Below are 16,645 nucleotides of genomic sequence, written 5' to 3' on the forward strand. Positions count from 1 at the left end.
TTAGACTTTCTTTTAAAACTAGGCATGTGCTTTGAAGTTCTCATTTCTCGGGTTTTGAGACAGCTTTCCGGAGCACGTGTATTTTGCTTGGCGGATTAGGAAATTAGTATAATCCACTCCTGCCTGGGGACCCCTCCCGCACACACCTCCCCTCTCCAGCAGATGCTCGGGCCTGGGAAGCAGCGGTGCGGTTTGGGGCAGCAGTGGTTTCCGCCGGTGTGGACAAGGTTCCTGTGGGCTGTGGTGTGAGGAGGGACCACGCACAGCCGTGGTGTGTTTTCCATCGCGAGGAAGCTTTCTGTCAACGTCCGCAGACACCAGGTGCCTTGTGCCCTGCGGCACGGACCAGGGTCTGCCCACTGTGGACAGGGGTGGCGTCGCTGGTCACGAGGCTCTCTGGGCTTGCACTCTGGCTTCGCTGTTCCCAGCTGCCTGGTGTCTCTGGCGGGGGAGAGAAGGGACAGGTGTGGTTTCTGTGCAGGGTCACTGAGGGCAGTTACGTGGGGGTTGGCCACAGACACTCAGGGCACACACGGAGACGCCTGGGCAAGCCCCTTGGGGACTCTGGGGATGGCGCGGTGCGCCAGGAGCACAGCTCGGGGACGGTGCTGAGGGCAGAGCTGGGCTTGCGCAGGAGCGAGCTCTGTTAAGTCCAGAGTGTGGTGCCTATGTCAGTCACAGAGAAGGGATCATGCGTTCATGTCGAGGCTGACATTGGAGAGTTTTTGTGTGGCCTGGTGACAGCCCAGCCCCCACCCGGGGGGGTGACTCCGGCCTGCGCGTAGGTCACCAGGCCGGGCAGCTCTGGCTGGTGGACAGCCCGAGGGAGCGGTGGGAGCGTCGAGTTCTCTGCCAGGCCTTGCAGAAGTTTGTCCTGCGCACCCTCAGCTGAGCGTTTGGCCAGATGCTGGACTGGATCCGTTCCCGTTTCTAGAGCTCCTTCGCTGTGCAGCCCCGTCCTGCCTGGTGCACAGCACGGCGCACCACGCAGCCCTGGAGACCCAGGGGTGGGTCCCTGCCACGCAGCTTCCCGGACCTTGCGCCCGCTCTCCTTCCCGAACTGCAGTCTGGGGTGCGGGGTGAGTGCTTGCCTCACGCACGTCCCTGTGCTCGTGGCCTGCGCCGCCTGCTGCCCGCGGTCTGCCGCTCCATCCGTGCTGCTCGGGAGCAAGCTGTGTCTCGTGTCAGTCACTCTGTCACGGGCGGGAGTGGAGCTCCCTTCCTTTTTTATTTACAAAAGCTCTTCCTTCACATCCTCTACTTTTACGGTGCCTGAGTCTTTGTGTTTTCTAGTTCGTACTTCATTTCCAAAATGGTTCACCTCCCATTTCTGATTCTTACTTGGAGTTCTTTTGCCTCTTTTTGGATCTTAAGTTGCTTTGTTTCTGTGATGTTCTGATTTAGTGGGTTACAGTCTTCATCTGTTTTATGTGTATATTTTTCTGGAATGTTTTAATTGTTAACGGGGGTGTCATTGTCCTCTTTATACTCTTGGATTTTCACTGGACTCTACCATGAAACTTTTTCCTGCTTCCGTTTACGTGGCCCAAGCCTCCTGCCTCCTAGAGGGAGCAGGTGCGATTGCTGGGCTGCGTCCGCAGTCCTGAGCTCCCTCGCCTGTTGTCTCCACAGAGGTGTCCCGTTGCTGGAGGGGCGGTGAGGTTGGAGCCATCCCCGTGCCAACCTAGGGCTGGAGATGTCGTGATGAACCCACGCCAGCTCAGCGTGGCTGCAGGTGTTTGCACGCAGGTGGAGGTTTAAGTGTATAGGTGTGCGCACACACGTGGGTCTCCGTGCTCTGCCAGTGGAGAGGGCCCAGGGGCAGTGACACCCCGTAGTAACAAGCCCACCCAGTGCTAGATCTCGGTTTTTAATAATCTCCAGTAAAAGCAACCAGGGCTCCTGGGAGAGGGGGCTGATCTCGGGCCCGGGCAGGGCCTGGGGCATCCTACGGTGCCAGAGAGCCACTGATGGGCGCGGGAGCCACCTGGAGGAGCTCCCTGTGCCCACAGACGGAACAGCGTGATTAATAAAATGAGGCAGTGTTGCATGATGACTCAAAGTGTAACCTAGACACCCACGAGTCCATTCTGACGTACACAAGGGATTGCGCACGTCAGTCGGTGAGGGAGAAGAGGCAGCTCTTGTGCAGAATTCTAGGCGATGCGTGGGACCCTCGTGGAGGGCCCAGCTCCCCAACGCCACAATGTGGGCCACGCGTGGCGACCTCTCAGAGGGCGCAGTGTGGACAGGGATGTGAGAGCATCTTCCCGCATTCAGCGGAGGACCCTGACCTGACAGGGCAGCGCCAGCGCGATGGTCAGCTGCAGCACGGGCCCGGATGGGCTGCGGTCTTCGTGTCAAACCCACAGCCCAGTCTAACCGAGCAGAAAACGCCAGACCCAACCGAAGGGGCGTCCTGCACACACCAAGCCCGGCCCCCACGGCTGCCTCCGAAGTAAGGAGCCTGGGAGACGGGACGCCTCCCTGTCATGGGGGTCCTAGATGGGGGCCTGGGACAGAGACAGGACATCTGCATCAGTCTGGGCTTTAGTTAATAATGGCATGTCAGCGTTGGTTCCTTCATTGTCCTAACGTAAGGGGTCGGCAGTAGGGACAGTGGGTGTGGGTCTGTGGGGATTCTGTGCTGTCTTTGCAACTTTGGTAAATCTGAAATGACTCTAAAACCAACAGCTTGTTAGAAATAAAACAATCTCACACACTTGCACCTCTGTGCGTCCTGCCCTGTCTGTTTTGTCCTCTCCTCTCGCCCCCTTCTGTGTTCACTCCCCTGGCTTTGTCCTGAGTGTGCTTTGGCGGTTCCTTCTCTAGGCAGGGAGGGCCAGGCTGCACCCACACCTGCCTGGGCCTCTCTGCAGCCCCCCTGGAGTCTGCAGAGCCCTCCTGGAGTCTACAGAGCCCTCCTGGCCGTGCTCCTCCTCCCGGCTATGCCCCTGCTCACGGCTGTGCTCCTCCTCCCATCCATGCTGTTTCTCCTGGCTGTACTCCTCACGCCCGTGCTCCTCCTTCTGGCTGTGCTCCTCCTCCCGGCTGTGCTCTGCTCCCGCCTGTGCTCCTGCTCCCGCTTGTGCTCCTGCTCCCGCCTGTGCTCCTCCTGTGCTGCTCCTGCCTGTCAGAAATGACCCGCAGTGTCCTTAAGAAAGTAGTCAGATGTCGTAAGTTGTCTTGGCGACGTGAAACCTTTATTTTTTATTAGAAGGGCGCCTAGTGGCAGTTAGAGTAGCCAGCCAGCGCAATATTATAGGTTTTTTTATCTTTTATTTTTAATGTAGACCTATGGCTGTGTCTCATCCCAGTGGCTGGGATTCTGACTGTATAATTTTGTTTTTATTTGGCTGAGGTGTGTTAAGGCATAAAAGAAGAGGAGGTAGGGGCTCTTGGCGTAGTAAATGTTTAAAGTTTGTGGCCAGTCAGGTATAGTAAAGTATGTGGAAGTGTGTTATTTTTTGACATTTTGGCAGAAAAGATTAAGTTGAGGTTCGCGCTCTGTATATGCTGGCCAGGCCTTCTGCGCCTCACCTGTTATCAGGCGTCAGCTGCCCAGCGCCCCTCCCTTCCCACCTGCCTCTGGTGGGGCCACCTCTGCACATCTCCTGCTGTGGAGGAACATGAGCGAGTGTGGACGTTCAGGCAGCGTCTCTCCGTCCAGCCTGGTGTTCTCAGGACGGTCGCACAGCTGGGGTGATACTTGTGAGACCGCTGGGCCTGCCGGAGGCTCCAGGGCCCTGAGTGCCTCTCCCCTGCACTCAGTCCCCAGCGGGAGTGGTGGCTCTGATGTGCAGTCCCCCTCCCCCACTCCGCCTGGTGCCTGGTCCAGGGGTTTACGTACCAACTGTCCCCCTCCACGTCTCCCCTCAGCACCACCCTCCCCGGGTTGGGTTCCGGCGGCCCCTCTTTCATGGCAGCCAGAGCCCCCCAAAACATCCATCCCCTGAGCACGCAACCTGCACCGCCCTCTCTGGCACTGTGCGCCCGGCCCGCAGGCTTCATCCCACACTCAGTCCCGGCATTGTGGTGTCCCAGTCCCTTCTTCCACCCTCTTGTCACGGGAGCCTCGCCTGGCCTGGAGCAAGGCCACACGGGTGTCCCGCTGGGCCTGTGTCCCCACCATCGATTGTGCCTGCCGTGATGGACGGCAGTCGTGAGTGTGGTGACCGGGTCCCTGTGACATCACGGGGCAGGGGATGCCCTTGCCTCGGCGGCAGAGGCCCGCCGAGCTCAGGGGACAGGGTGTCGTGCCCTGCCTCTCCTGCTCCCTGGCTTACCAGGCCACTCGGTGCACAGAGGTGAGCCCTGCTCTGCTCTCGGGGCTGCAGGGCTGGCCTGCGGGGCAGAGAAAACCATGTGCACCGTGCTACAGCAGGGAGCTGGCCGGGGAGGCTTGCTGTCGGAGCTGGCAGTGTGCTCTGTGCGTGGGTGTGAGCTGGTGTTGTGAGGGCTGTGAGCCCACCTCCCCTTGCTGCTGCCTTCCGGATGGTTCTGACGGGGGCTTCCCAGCAAGCAGGCGCTTGGTCGGGGTCTGAAAGGCGAGGGCCTGAGACGCTGGTCTCTCCGTTGGCTGGAAGCAGGAAAAGCAGCTCATCGCTGGGCAGAGTGTGAGCAGAGCCTGTGTTGTCTGCCGGCTCTCACTGACGCGGGGTCCACACTGAGCCGGAGTGATGCGGCGTTGTCCTCTCAGGCCTGTCCCTTTTTAGGACTCGGGGGGCTCCTGTGTGCAGACAGCTGCAGAAAGGCCCCCGTGCCCCCTGAGAGTGTCCAGATGTGTCTGTTGGGCTCTGCATGCCTGGCCAGCAGGCCGGCTGTTGCAGGGGCGGCCTCTGCCCACGCCCCCTCCATGCCCCTCGAGACCCCAGGCGGTGGTCAGCCCCTGTCCCACCAGATGTCCCACCAAGGCTGTCTGGTGGGACCCATTGCGGGCACGCCTGCCTTTCCATGTGTCCCCTGCTGGGGGCGCCTGGCTGAGTGCACCATCGGCCCAGGACTTCTCTGACAGGCCCTTCCCGCAGACTGGCACCGGGACTGCCCCTCCCTCCCGCCCTGCTGCAGGCACTGGCCACGCCCCTGCCCTGCCCGTGCCACTCTGAAAGGGCCAATCGATGTAACCCGCTGTGGTGGCCTTTGCCTCTGTAAAGGGAGCCGCTGTTTGTCTCTGCCTGGCGTCCTCATTGGCCGGGGAGCAAGGGTGGAGGCCGTGGCAGCTGGCGCTTGGCAGGCGCTTGCGAGTGCCACTGCCTGGTGCTCCTGCCCTGCCTGCCCGTCCTGCACCCCCACGTCATGCCTAGAGACCACTGCGGTCTCCCCGCAGACCAAGCCCTGCCCAGCCGGTCCCCCACACCTGGGCTCTGCTGCAAGTCCGTGCTCCAGGCAGTCAGCAGAGTGCTCAGGTAACACCTGCCTACTGGACTGGGGCTGGGGCGGGGGTAGGCGTCTGTTGACTATCCCCTGGAGTCTATTTGGGAGGCAGTGGATGGCGTCTGTGGCCACGCAGCAGGCTGTGCTGGGCAGGTGGGTGGCTGGTGTCACCTGGCGCAGAGGCAGCTGGTAGCCCTGGGCCGGCCTTTTGGCTGCCTGCGTGCACTGCCTGAGAGGGGCTGGGCTTGGGCAGCAACTTTGCTGAGCGGGTTTCCCCTCTGCTGCTCTGGAGGAGGGCGTGGCCGAGTGGGTGACCGTCCGGCTGCACCGTGTCTTGCCAGCACAGGAGCCCACTGGGCACGGGGCCTTTGCCACCAGCAGGTGTCTGGCCTGTTGTCCCAGCGTAGCTGCTTTCGTCCCGGGCAGGGGCTTCAGCCGCCCAAAGCAGGGTGACCTGAGCCTGTCCTTGAGTGGCCTTGTCCAGAGAAGGGTCCTGGGGCTCCCGGGTCCCGGTTGTCAGCTGCTGTGGGGGTGCTGTCAGGAAATCTGTGTCTGACCTGGGATGGCGCCCCAGGAAACACTGTCCAGGGGGGTTCTTGACACGTGTTCAGGCTCCTCCCTGACCGCTGCCTGAGAACGGGGTGCTGCACAGCTGGGTGTGACACTGGCGGAGGCTCAGAGCTGCTTTCCCTGCAGGTTGCCTGGCGGCGGGTAATGGGATGGAGCCTCGGGGCATTTGGGGGCTGGTGGTCACCAGGGCCCTGCCTGGCGGGTCCAGGGGAAGGGGCCACCAGGAGCCTTGGCTGCGGGGCTCTGGGCAGGCCGACCGGCACGGACTCCTGCCCCGACCTCCCGCTGCAGGTGACTGAGTGGAGCTGCTCTCCCGGAGGTGCGGGCCTATTCTCACACCGGCCCTTCTCTTCTTTCCACCCATGTATCCCGGGGAGGCTGGTTTTGGAGCATCCTCAGGCCTGCCCCTCAACGCTGGGTTTGGAAGGTTGCCGTCCAGTTTACCTTTTCTTCTCAAGAACCCCGCGCCCTCTGAGGGGAGCCTCCCACATGTCCTCGGGTCCCTGGTGGCAGCTCCTCGACCTGCTCGTCCCGACCCTAGACCTTGGCGTCTCCCACCTCCCACGAGTGCCTCCTGGGCCCCTTCCTAGAGGGCGTGCGGGCACAGCATGGGGCCAGGAGGGCCAGCAGACTCCACGGAGAGAGGGATGGTCCCAGGGCCAGCGCTTGGGGGGGCCAGCCTCAGAATGGGGGGTGCAGCCCTTCTTTCCTTTCTGCGCCTGCACCCGCCCACACTGGGCACAGCTGACCCCTGCACTGTGCTCTGGGGACTCCCAGCCCCTGCCCAGCACCGAGGGCAGCCCCACGGCATCCTGTGCCCCGAGCATCTCCTTCCCTGTGGGTCGTGGGCGGACGGCCGAGGTTTCTGGTGCTGGTGGGATCGAGAGCCTGCTGCGTGGGCCTGTGGTGCCAGCTTGTGCTGCGCTGGCTTTCGGGCTGGGCAAGGAGCAGAAGGGACTCAGAGCCCCTTCCCTAGCTCGCTCTGCCTGCAGGCTGGGGGTCCTCCCCCGTGGAGGCGTGTGGCTGTCGGTGGTCCTTGGGAGCACGCTACACCGACCCTCCCCGGCCTGTCCACTGCCCCCGCGATGCTCCTGGTTCTCTGGGAGGCCGGCGGGCACAGCGTCACGGGTGCCACTGGCTGGGATGGGGAGCGCGATGTTTGGCAGATCTTAAAGGGCCAGGGGAGTTTGCCAGGCCTGGCGTGAGATACGCGTGTCAGCGGAGGGGCCCAGCGTGTGCCCGAGAGTGGGGCTCGCAGACGCCTGTGTTGGTCCAGGCACCAGGTGCAGGGGAGGAGAGCGGTGAGGCCGGGTGGGCGTGTGGAGACAGTTGGAAGGTGATACCAGTGGGGCCAGCACCTCTGGAGTGGCCGGTGTGTGGCAGGTGGGCCCAGCCCACCTGTTGGGGGAGGGACATGGGGCTCTGCACAAATGGCCACTGCCACTCTTCTCTGGGAGTCTCAGCAGCCTGTGGGTGGGCCGAGGCCTGGCGTCCACTCCCTGGGCCTTTGGTGCAGCCTCCGTACTGCCCACGGCCAAGGCCCTCCCCCAGCCCTCCCTCCATGCCCCGTGTTGGGCCTTCTGTGTTTCTGGGGTCACAGCCGCAGGGGGAGGGCCAGGGCGATTCTCCTGGAGTACACAGGCCAGGACTGGGCCTGCACTAGACGTAGCTCCCTTCAGAGCCTGTGGTCTTGGGGAGGGGGCTCAGATTTCTGTCCCCCCACCTGGTGAGGTTGAGAGCGACTCTGGACGGAGTGTTATGCTCTAAGGTCTCAGGCGGGGGCTGGGCTGGGTTGGAGCTGGCGGGCAGCGAGGGGGCTCGGCTGGAGCTGGTGGGCAGCGAGGGGGCTGGGTAGGGCGACTTCTCCCCTCGGAGGAGCTGAGCCCGGGAGGAGAGAACTCGAGGTCAGGGGGACACCCCTCCCATGAAGCCTACATGTGGGCACCGCACAGCTCCCAGGGCAGAGCCCTGGTCCTGCTGCCTTTTGGCTGGGCCCCGTCTCCGTGCCCCGGGGGAATGAGTGGAAGGAGATGGGTTCATTCCAGGCCTGGGCTGGCAGTAGGGTTGTCTCCAAGTGTGCAGAGCTTGGGGCCTATTTGTTTTAGAAGGGCAGGCGCAGACAGGCGGGGGGAAGAGGCTGAGGCCCTGGTGTCCAAAGTGGTGGCTGCTGGCTGCCTCCTGACCCTGAGGCCCCGTCTGAAGGAGCCAGGCCTCCGGGTGCTGCCCTGCTTGGTGCTGTCTGAGAACAGGTGGGACAAGGAGCTCACGTCCCGCTCGGATATGAACAAGCTGGTGCAAGGGCAGGACCTCTGCGAGGCAGCCTCTCTGAACGAGCTCTGACAGGAAACCGAGAGTGCAGCGATGACAGCAAGCTACACGGGCACTCGTGATCGGTTGTGTGACCACTGCCTATAGCTCACCAGGTGACAGCTCTTGATCCACAGAGCAGGGAGCCTGCCTGGCAGCCCAGGCCATACTCCAACTGCCCTGCGGAGCTGTTGTGGCCCTTCCAGAGGAGCCAAACCCAGCGTGTAGCTGGCACAGGCGGGACGAGGTGTGCAGGGAGCTCAGGTGGGAGGCTGGGGAGAGCCTACCCTGCAGTGGACGCCTGGGCAGGGCCCGGCAGAGGCCAGGGCTGTGGACAGAGCTCTGTGCCATCCCCCTGCATGGTGGGGACCCGAGTGCCCACAGCGTGTGGCGCATCCGCCCCCCAGGACTTGTGCCGGGTGCCCCAGGGGTGGGCCCTGCCCCGTCCCTGCCTGGCTCTGGCTGCTCCCGGCACTGCCCCGGAGGCCAAGCGCACGTCGCCTTTTAAGGCGATGATCTGCTGTGAGAAGCTGAGAGGGAAACATTTCCCTGGCATTCAGGGAGCATTTTTCCTTCCTTTCTCTTAAATAAACCATGCACAACTTTCTAAAACAGAAGAAAGGAAAAAACAAGGGCGGGGTCAGGCTGCTGTGAAGACCTTTTATCCCCACACCCCCAGCGTGGCCCCCCCGGGTGGGGGAGGATGGAGACCCACAGAGCTGCAGGCCAGGCCGCCTCCTGGCGCTGTGGACCCTGGCTGGCCTCACCGCCTGCGTCCTCCTCAGGAAGGCAGGTGCCCAGCGTGCCCTGGCGCGAGGCCTGCGCTGCGTCTTCCCTGGGGCAGCCCTGGAGTCTGGGGGCTGGGCCTAGGGCCCCAGTTGCCCCCTCCCCATCCACCCTGGCTTGGAGAAGGCCAGCTAGGGGCTGGCTCTTGATGCAGACAGGCTGTGGCGTCCAGGGAAAGAGCCACTCAAGGTGGCTCCCGCCGGGCACTCCCTGGGGGCAGAGCCTCAGTCTTGGTGCCCGCTGGGCTTGGCCGGGTCCCCTCTGCACCCACATTGCTGTGAGTGGTCGGGTCTGGCTGGGCGCGTGGTGACCATGCTGTCTCTCCCCTTTGCTCCCGGCAGGAAGTCGAAGGCGAAGCCCAACGGCAAGAAGCCAGCGGTGGAGGAGAAGAAGATGTACCTGGAGCCGGAGCACACCAAGTCCAGGATCACCGACTTCGAGTTCAAGGAGCTGGTGGTGCTGCCCCGGGAGATCGACCTCAACGAGTGGCTGGCCAGCAACAGTGCGTGGGCCGGGGGGCTGTCCCCCTTCCCCGTGGGCCCCATCTTAGGGGACCCCTGAACTAGTGCCCAGCAGTGCTGCCTGCCGTCCGGGGCCCAGGACAGATGGCAGCTCCCGAGCGGAGCTCCTGTGCTCTGACTGGAAGTGGAGCGGGACGGGACGGGCCGTGACGGGCGGCCCAGCCTGGTGGCCTTCACAGCTGTCCCTCTCTTCTCTTCCAGCAACGACGTTTTTCCACCACATCAACCTGCAGTACAGCACAATCTCTGAGTTCTGCACGGGAGAGACGTGTCAGACGATGGCTGTGTGCAACACGTGAGTGGCCACCTGGTGACGCTGGGTCCTCCAGGAGACTCGCATGGGCCATGCGGCTCCTGTCCTCCCGCTCCCTTCTCACCCGGAGGCCCTGAGACGTTTTGGGACAGGCTCTGCTCCGCAGTGTCCTCCTGCCCCTGAGGGGCGATGGCCTGGCCACGCGGGGCCCTGCTGGGGCTCGGGAGATGCCAGGAGCTGGTGGGGCTGATGGGCTGTGTGTCTAGGGGGAGGGACTTTCAACATTTGGCCGAAGTCTGGCTTCCTGCGGCTGCGGAGCCCGTGCAGTAGAAAACACTTCTCCACTGGCTCCCCCTGAGGCCTCGGGGTGGGCCTGGGGGAGGCCCAGGGCTGGGCTGAGCAGGCTGACAGCTGCCCTCTCCGCCAGCACGCTTTATGGAGCCTGGGCGCCTTCTCCGTGAGCCCCCAGCAGGCCTGGTGCTGCTGGCTTTCTTCTGGAAGTGCATGTTTGCTCCCTCAGCGTGCAGCGGCTGTGAGGCACCGTGTGGCACAGGCTTGCCGCCGGCTCTGTGCTGGGATGGGAGTTAGCGTGGGTGGGGGGCTGCAAGCAGGGGCTGACTGCCGGGGCTCAGCTGGGGCGGGTGTGGCCGAAGGGGGTCGGAAGTTCCTTCCTGACACCTGGTTGTCAGCACACCGCAGGTGAGGGACAGGTACACTCGCTTGTGAACACACCTCTGTGGGTGCTGGCCCAGAGTCCCCCTGCCTGTAGACGCGGCATTGCAGGCTCCTGGCACGGGGAAAAGTGGTCCCCACACAGCTGAGCGTGGCTCTCGAGAGCCCACCGGGCCTCCACACCGGCAGGTGGTGGGTGTCCCTTCGGCTTCAGCCCTGCGAAGCCCCTGGTGTGGCCCAGCTTGGTTCCGGGTGACGTGGGGCAAGTGCAGATGATAGCTGCTCTCCACTAGCAGTTCCCCGGGAAGGTCAGCTGTCAAAACCGGGCACAGCCCAGGGAGCGTGGAGACGACGACAGCGTGTGAGGGTGCTGGAGCAGGCTCGGCCTGGGCGAGAGTGGCGTCCGCAGAGCGGACACGGAGGCAGATCCCGAGGTGGCCAGGGCAGTGCCCGAGGGCCGTGCGTCCAACAGGGCTCAGGACGACCCTCGCTGGCCACGCCAGGGCGGGGGCTGCGCTCCCCCCAGCCGCCCTGCCCTTGTGCTGTGTGCTCGTTCATAAAGGGTTTCTCAAGAGAGTGTGGGGTTTGGCGTGCGGCAGACCTGTGTCTGGACGTTGGCTCTGTCACGTGTCACTTGGAGAGCTGGGGCCACCTCCCCGCAGCTCGAGTCTTCTCTGACACCTGCCTCGCGGGGTGGTTGTAGACCTGAGAATTAACACCGTGTAAAATGCCTGCCTAGGAGTCGTCTGAGGTCAAGTGCTAGTGCAAGGGGACAGGCTAGTGCAAGGGGACAAGGGCTTCTCAGAGGGCCCTCAGAGCCACTTGCCAGGTGGGTTACAGTGAGTGGAAGAAGGTCGCCCCAGGAAACACTGTCAGGGGTGGGTGTGGCTGCAGCTGTGCTGCAGGAAAACAACCAGGAGTGAAAGGGGTCAGTGCACCAAGAATAAATGCCGACCCTGAACGTGTGTGCACCGAGCAACAGGCTTTCCACACAGCAGACTGACAGAACCGCAAGGGAGAGAATCCCACAATGGCTGGAGTGTTTGACATCCCCTCGGCGATGGACAGACCCCGTGGACAGACAGGAAGCAGGAACGTGCAGCTGATGTCACCTCCCCCAGCTGCATCCCAGCCTGCACGGCAGACGCCTGTCTTTCCAGGTTCGTAAGGAATATCTCCCAAAATAGATGACTTCCTGCACACAGAGCCCTTAACAGGCTTTAAAGAATTGAAATCATACGAAGTTGTCTGGCTGTAATGCAGTTAAACCATCATTCAGTAGCAGAAAGGTGGCAGGAACATTTTCAAACACTTGAAAATTAACACACTTCTCAATCATCCATGGGTCGGAGAGGAAGTCTCAAGGGAAATTAGAAACGGTTTTAAACTGTACATGAATGAAAACACAGCATCTCAGAATCTGTGGGGTACAGCAACAGCAGTGCTGAGAGGGGGATTTACAGGATTTGATGCTTATTTTAGAAAAAGAATATCTCAACTCAATAATCCAAGCTTCAATCATAATAAACTACAAAAAGAGCAAAATAAACCCAGATAGAGCAGAAGGAAGGAAATAATAACGCAAGAGCAGCAATCATGAAAACTGATTTCTGAAAACAGCAGAGGAAATCGAGGAAACCAAAATATGATTACTGGAAAAGATCAACAGAGTGGACAAACCTTTATTTTTAGTAGGATGTAAAAGAGGGAAGAGGCAGATCGTCAGTCAAGGGGAGAATCCCTGTAAACCCAGCGGGTGTTGGGAGGGTGATGAGGAGGCACTGCAAAAACCCCTCTGTGCACATAAATTCTACAGCTCAGATTAAATGGACTGATTCCTCGGAAAACACAAAATACCAAAACTCACCCAAGACAGGCAGCGCGACAGGGCAAGAGAAGGGAACAGCCCACGTCCAGATTGGAAAGAATTGTCTTTCCTTATCTTCGGTTTCAGTTATCCAAGGTCAACCATGGTCTGAAAATACCAGATGGAAAAATTCAGAAGTAAGCGATCGCGTGTTTCAAAGTGCTCCATTCTGAGTGGTGCAGTCGGGGCTGTCTGCTCCATCCCACCAGGGGGGCGTCCCCTCGGTGCCACCTCCCAGTCTCCGGGCGTCGGTCCCTGCCTGGGTTGCAGTGGTCGTGTTCACCCTACCCCACGCAGACGGGTGGCAAGCTGGCAATGTGGGGACGCCGCGGAGAAGCCGTCAAGTGCTGCTTTTAAATGAAAAGGTGAAAGTTCTCAACGAGGAAAGAAAAAGATCGTGTGCTGCGGTTGCCTAGATGTACAACAAGAATGAACTTCCTCACTGTGAAACCGTGAAGAGGGAGAAAGGAATTCCTGCAAGTGTTGGCGTCACACCTCAGACTGGGAAAATCGCAGCCACGGTGCACTCAAGTGCCCAGTTAAGATGGAAATGGTGTCACATCTGCGGGCGGAAGGCGCATGCAGAGACATGTTCCGGCCGGCGGCAGCGTGTTGAGCCTGTGCTCAGACATCAGCAGGGGACCCCAAGGGGGTGACAGAAGTGTGCGCAGCCAGCAGCCCTCCTGTTCCGTCGTGGCTGTTAATCTCTTACTGTGCCTTTTCGACCTTACCATAGGCAGTTTAGGGAAACACGTAGTGTGCAGGGCTCAGCGCTGTCTGGTTTCCGGCACCCACTGGAAGGCTTGCAACATGCCCCCATGGCTGAGGGCGCTGCTGTGTCCTGTTTGCACGTGGTTGTGGAAACCTCGAGGATTCTAGCAGAAAAAAGAATATAAAGAGTAAATTTAGCAAGGTTAACACACAAACCAATCACAGCTCTGTATACTAGCAACGTATAATTGGAAACTGAAATTTTAAAAATACCGTTTACAATAATTCCAAAAATGACAAGATGCTTAGATGTAAACTTAAGACAATCCAGGATCTGTACTCTGGAAACTACAAAATGCTGGCACAGGGAATCAAAGATCTACGTAAATGGAGAGACATGCTGTGGTCATCAGCAGGAAGCCTCAACATACTGAAAATGTGAATCTTCCCCCAGATTGATAACGCAATCTCAATCAAAATCCCAGTGAAGTTTTTGAGGATGTAGACCACCTAATTCTAAAATTTAAAAAATAAAAAAATTTTAAATTCTAAAATTTAAAATTTAAGAGTAACTGGAATAGCTACAACAATTTCAAAAACAGACTACAGTTGGAGGAATCCCACAATTTTAAAAGTCACTTTAAAACTACAATAATTAAGATAGTTGGTGTTGGTGAAGGAAGGACATGTAGGTCAGTGGGACGAGGTAGAGTCCAGAAAGGCCACCAAACGTGGCCCTTTGAGTTTGGACGCACGCACTGCAGAGGCAGTCCACTGGGGAGAGGGTGGTCTGTTCACAAGTGCAGCTGCGACTCCGGCCATCCGTGTGCAACATGCAGACAAGGCTTGGACTTCACGGCAGAGGTGCCCTCCGTTGATGGAGAAGAGTCCAGACGCCGGACTCCACCCAGCTTGGAACTTCTCTGAGAAAGACACTTTTAAGGAAACAGGCTGTGGGCTGCGAGGGAAAGTATTCGCCAGTCACAGGCGCGGCGTGCAGAGCTCTCAGGACTCGACCATCAGCGAGGAAACAAGCAGCCCAGCTCGGCGTGGGCGAGGACGTGAGCAGCTCCCCAGAGAGGCCGGTGCGTGAGGGAGGGCTCATCAGTCCCGTGTGCGGTTCCCTCGGGGCAGACGCTGTGAGGGTCTGACACGGCCCAGCGCCGTAGGTGGGCACCTCCCATGCCCGCAGCCCTGGCAGGTGTTGGTGGAGGACAGCAGTGTTTCCCGTGGCGGATGCGTGTCCCTCCCCTCACGCCTGCCCTCACGCGTCTGTGCTTTCCCCACCTGGAGCCTTCCTCAGCCCCCCACCTGGAGCCCTCCTCAGCCCCCCACCTGGAGCCCTCCTCAGCCCCCCACCTGGAGCCTTCCTCAGCCCCCCACCTGGAGCCCTCCTCAGCCCCCCACCTGGAGCCCTCCTCAGCCCCCCACCTGGAGCCCTCCTCAGCCCCCCACCTGGAGCCCTCCTCAGCCCCCTACCTGGAGCCCTCCTCAGCCCCCGAAGGCACACTCCGCCCGTCTGGCGTGTATTCTGGAGGTGGGGGCACCGGCCCGGCCGTTTGTCTTGGCGAAGGTGGGGGCTGCGCTGTGCACCTGGTGTGCGGGGCTGAGGGTGCCCTCGCCACTGTGGCCTCTCTCTAGCTCTGGCGACTCCCTGGGACCCAGGGTGCATATGGCAGAGGGGCTTGCAGGCTGAAGCAGAGTGGTGACCTCAGAGCCCCCTCCCCCGATGGTGGGTGGTGCGGGGTCTCTGTGGAGGGAGGCCCCGGCGTGCTGGTGACCCTCCTCTGGAGATCCCAGCGCCCAGGCCCTCTTGTGTCCACTACCCGTCTGGCAAGAAGGGGCCTGCTGTCCCGATGCCAGGTCTGGGGGGAGGTGGGGCCCGAGTCCTGCGGAAGGGTGGACCCCTGGCCATGCTGGCTCTCGGGGGCATCTCCCCATGGTGCTGGGTGAGCTCCAGAACCAGGCGTGGTGCTCAGGACCAGCCTCAGGGACTCCATCCTGGTCAGCACCCCTGCCCAGGGCCTGGTGAGGAGGGTGAGGGGGGGCATTGGGCAGGGGAGGGTCTCTGGGGGGCCGGGTGGAGGAAGGCACGGCTGGGCGCCGTTCCTGGCACAGCCCGCTGCATTGTTGCCAGGTTCCCGGGTGCAAATACTCCCCCGGCTGTCGGAGAGCCACCTGGGGTGGGGTTGCGGGGTTGGCTCCCTGGGGTGGGCAGCCCGGGCTGGCTGGCGCTGACCGCCCCATCCCACAGGCAGTACCACTGGTACGATGAGCGGGGCAAGAAGGTGAAGTGCACGGCCCCACAGTACGTCGACTTCGTCATGAGCTCCGTGCAGAAGCTGGTGACGGACGAGGACGTGTTCCCCACCAAGTACGGTGCGTGCTCTCGCGCGCTGTGGCCGGGCATCCCGGGTGGTGGGAGAGAACGCGGGACCCTCCAGCAGGGGAGCCAGCCTGGGTCGAGGGCTCCCCCAGACTCTGGGTCCCTCCTGGCTCCCGCCTTGCAGACGGCAGCGGCCAGCAGGTGGCGCCCGTGCACCTCCGCGCTGCCACCTCAGCCCTGCTCTGCAGAGCGCCCGGCTGTCCTTGGGGGGCACGGGGTCCCTGGGCCCCGTCACAGGTCCCTGGCTGTGGGTGGCCGGTGCTGTGTGGCGAGCACCTGGCCCTTGGGCAGCTGCAGTCCCCAGAGGCTGAGCCCAGGGCTGGGGGGCGGGTCACTGGGGGACCCACTGGTGGGCAGAGGCCCTGGGGGAGCGGGTGGCAGGTGTGGGCGGGCATCTGCCAGCCTCTGACGATGCTGCCCCCCCCCGCCGCCCCCCAGGCAGAGAATTCCCCAGCTCCTTCGAGTCCCTGGTGAAGAAGATCTGCAAGTACTTGTTCCACGTGCTGGGCCACATCTACTGGTCCCACTTCAAGGAGACGCTGGCCCTGGAGCTGCACGGACACTTGAACACGCTGTACGCGCACTTCATCCTCTTCGCCAGGGAGTTCGGCCTGCTCGACCCCAAGGAGACCGCCGTGCTGGACGACCTCACCGAGGTGCTGTGCGGGGGCGGGGCCGGCGGGGGCCCAGGGGCACAGAACCACGTGAAGGAGAGGTGAGCCCCCCGGACACAGGTGCACATGTGCAAAGAGACGATTGCGTGTTCTCTCCGTGTGTCTGCGTGTGCGCACACGTGCCTGGGCACGCTCGCCGGCGAGGTCGAGGGGCCTGGCAGCGCGGAGTGTGGGCTCCTGGGCCGCGCCGGGGCCGCACGTGTTGCACAGCTTCCCTGTTGGGTGGGCGGGTGCCGTCCGTGGAGCAGAGCCGTGGATCGATCCATCCATCCATCCAACAGACTCCTGGACTGACGTTTGAGTTCTCTTCTGTGGGGTTTTCCTTTCTTTGGTCTTCCAGGTGGCCCCTGCCCTCCCGGGGGCCGTGCCGGTCTGGAAGAACCCCTGGGAGGTGGGTCTCTGAGGGGCTTGCTTTGCAGACGGGGGCTGCTGCGCTGCTGTGTGGGTGGGCTGCTCCTGCAGAGAGCCCCGGGACTCCCCCTCCTGCCGGCCTCGCCGCGCCTTGGCCGCGGGAGGCTCGGCCTC

At 61.6% G+C, this 16,645-nt stretch overlaps 1 protein-coding gene across 2 annotated transcripts in view; it reads left to right on the forward strand.

The window, feature by feature from the left end:
- The window catches only part of MOB2 (MOB kinase activator 2), a 42,499-nt gene extending 26,101 nt beyond the window's left edge, over positions 1 to 16,398 (forward strand). Inside the window, exons 1-5 of one of the 2 annotated variants that reach the window (XM_012769551.3) lie at positions 5,226 to 5,405; positions 9,378 to 9,538; positions 9,759 to 9,852; positions 15,315 to 15,439; positions 15,885 to 16,398. In XM_012769551.3, coding sequence (XP_012625005.1) covers positions 5,296 to 5,405; positions 9,378 to 9,538; positions 9,759 to 9,852; positions 15,315 to 15,439; positions 15,885 to 16,165 — 771 coding nt within the window. In that variant the 5' untranslated portion in view covers positions 5,226 to 5,295 and the 3' untranslated portion in view covers positions 16,166 to 16,398. Of the gene's footprint in view, positions 1 to 5,225; positions 5,406 to 9,377; positions 9,539 to 9,758; positions 9,853 to 15,314; positions 15,440 to 15,884 lie in introns of those variants that run through there. The other variant, XM_012769552.3, reaches the window with a different exon arrangement.
- The last annotated feature ends 247 nt before the right edge of the window (positions 16,399 to 16,645 follow it).

Source organism: Microcebus murinus, chromosome 4 (assembly GCF_040939455.1).
Source record: "Microcebus murinus isolate Inina chromosome 4, M.murinus_Inina_mat1.0, whole genome shotgun sequence".
In the NCBI taxonomy this organism is placed as follows: Eukaryota; Metazoa; Chordata; class Mammalia; order Primates; family Cheirogaleidae; genus Microcebus; species Microcebus murinus.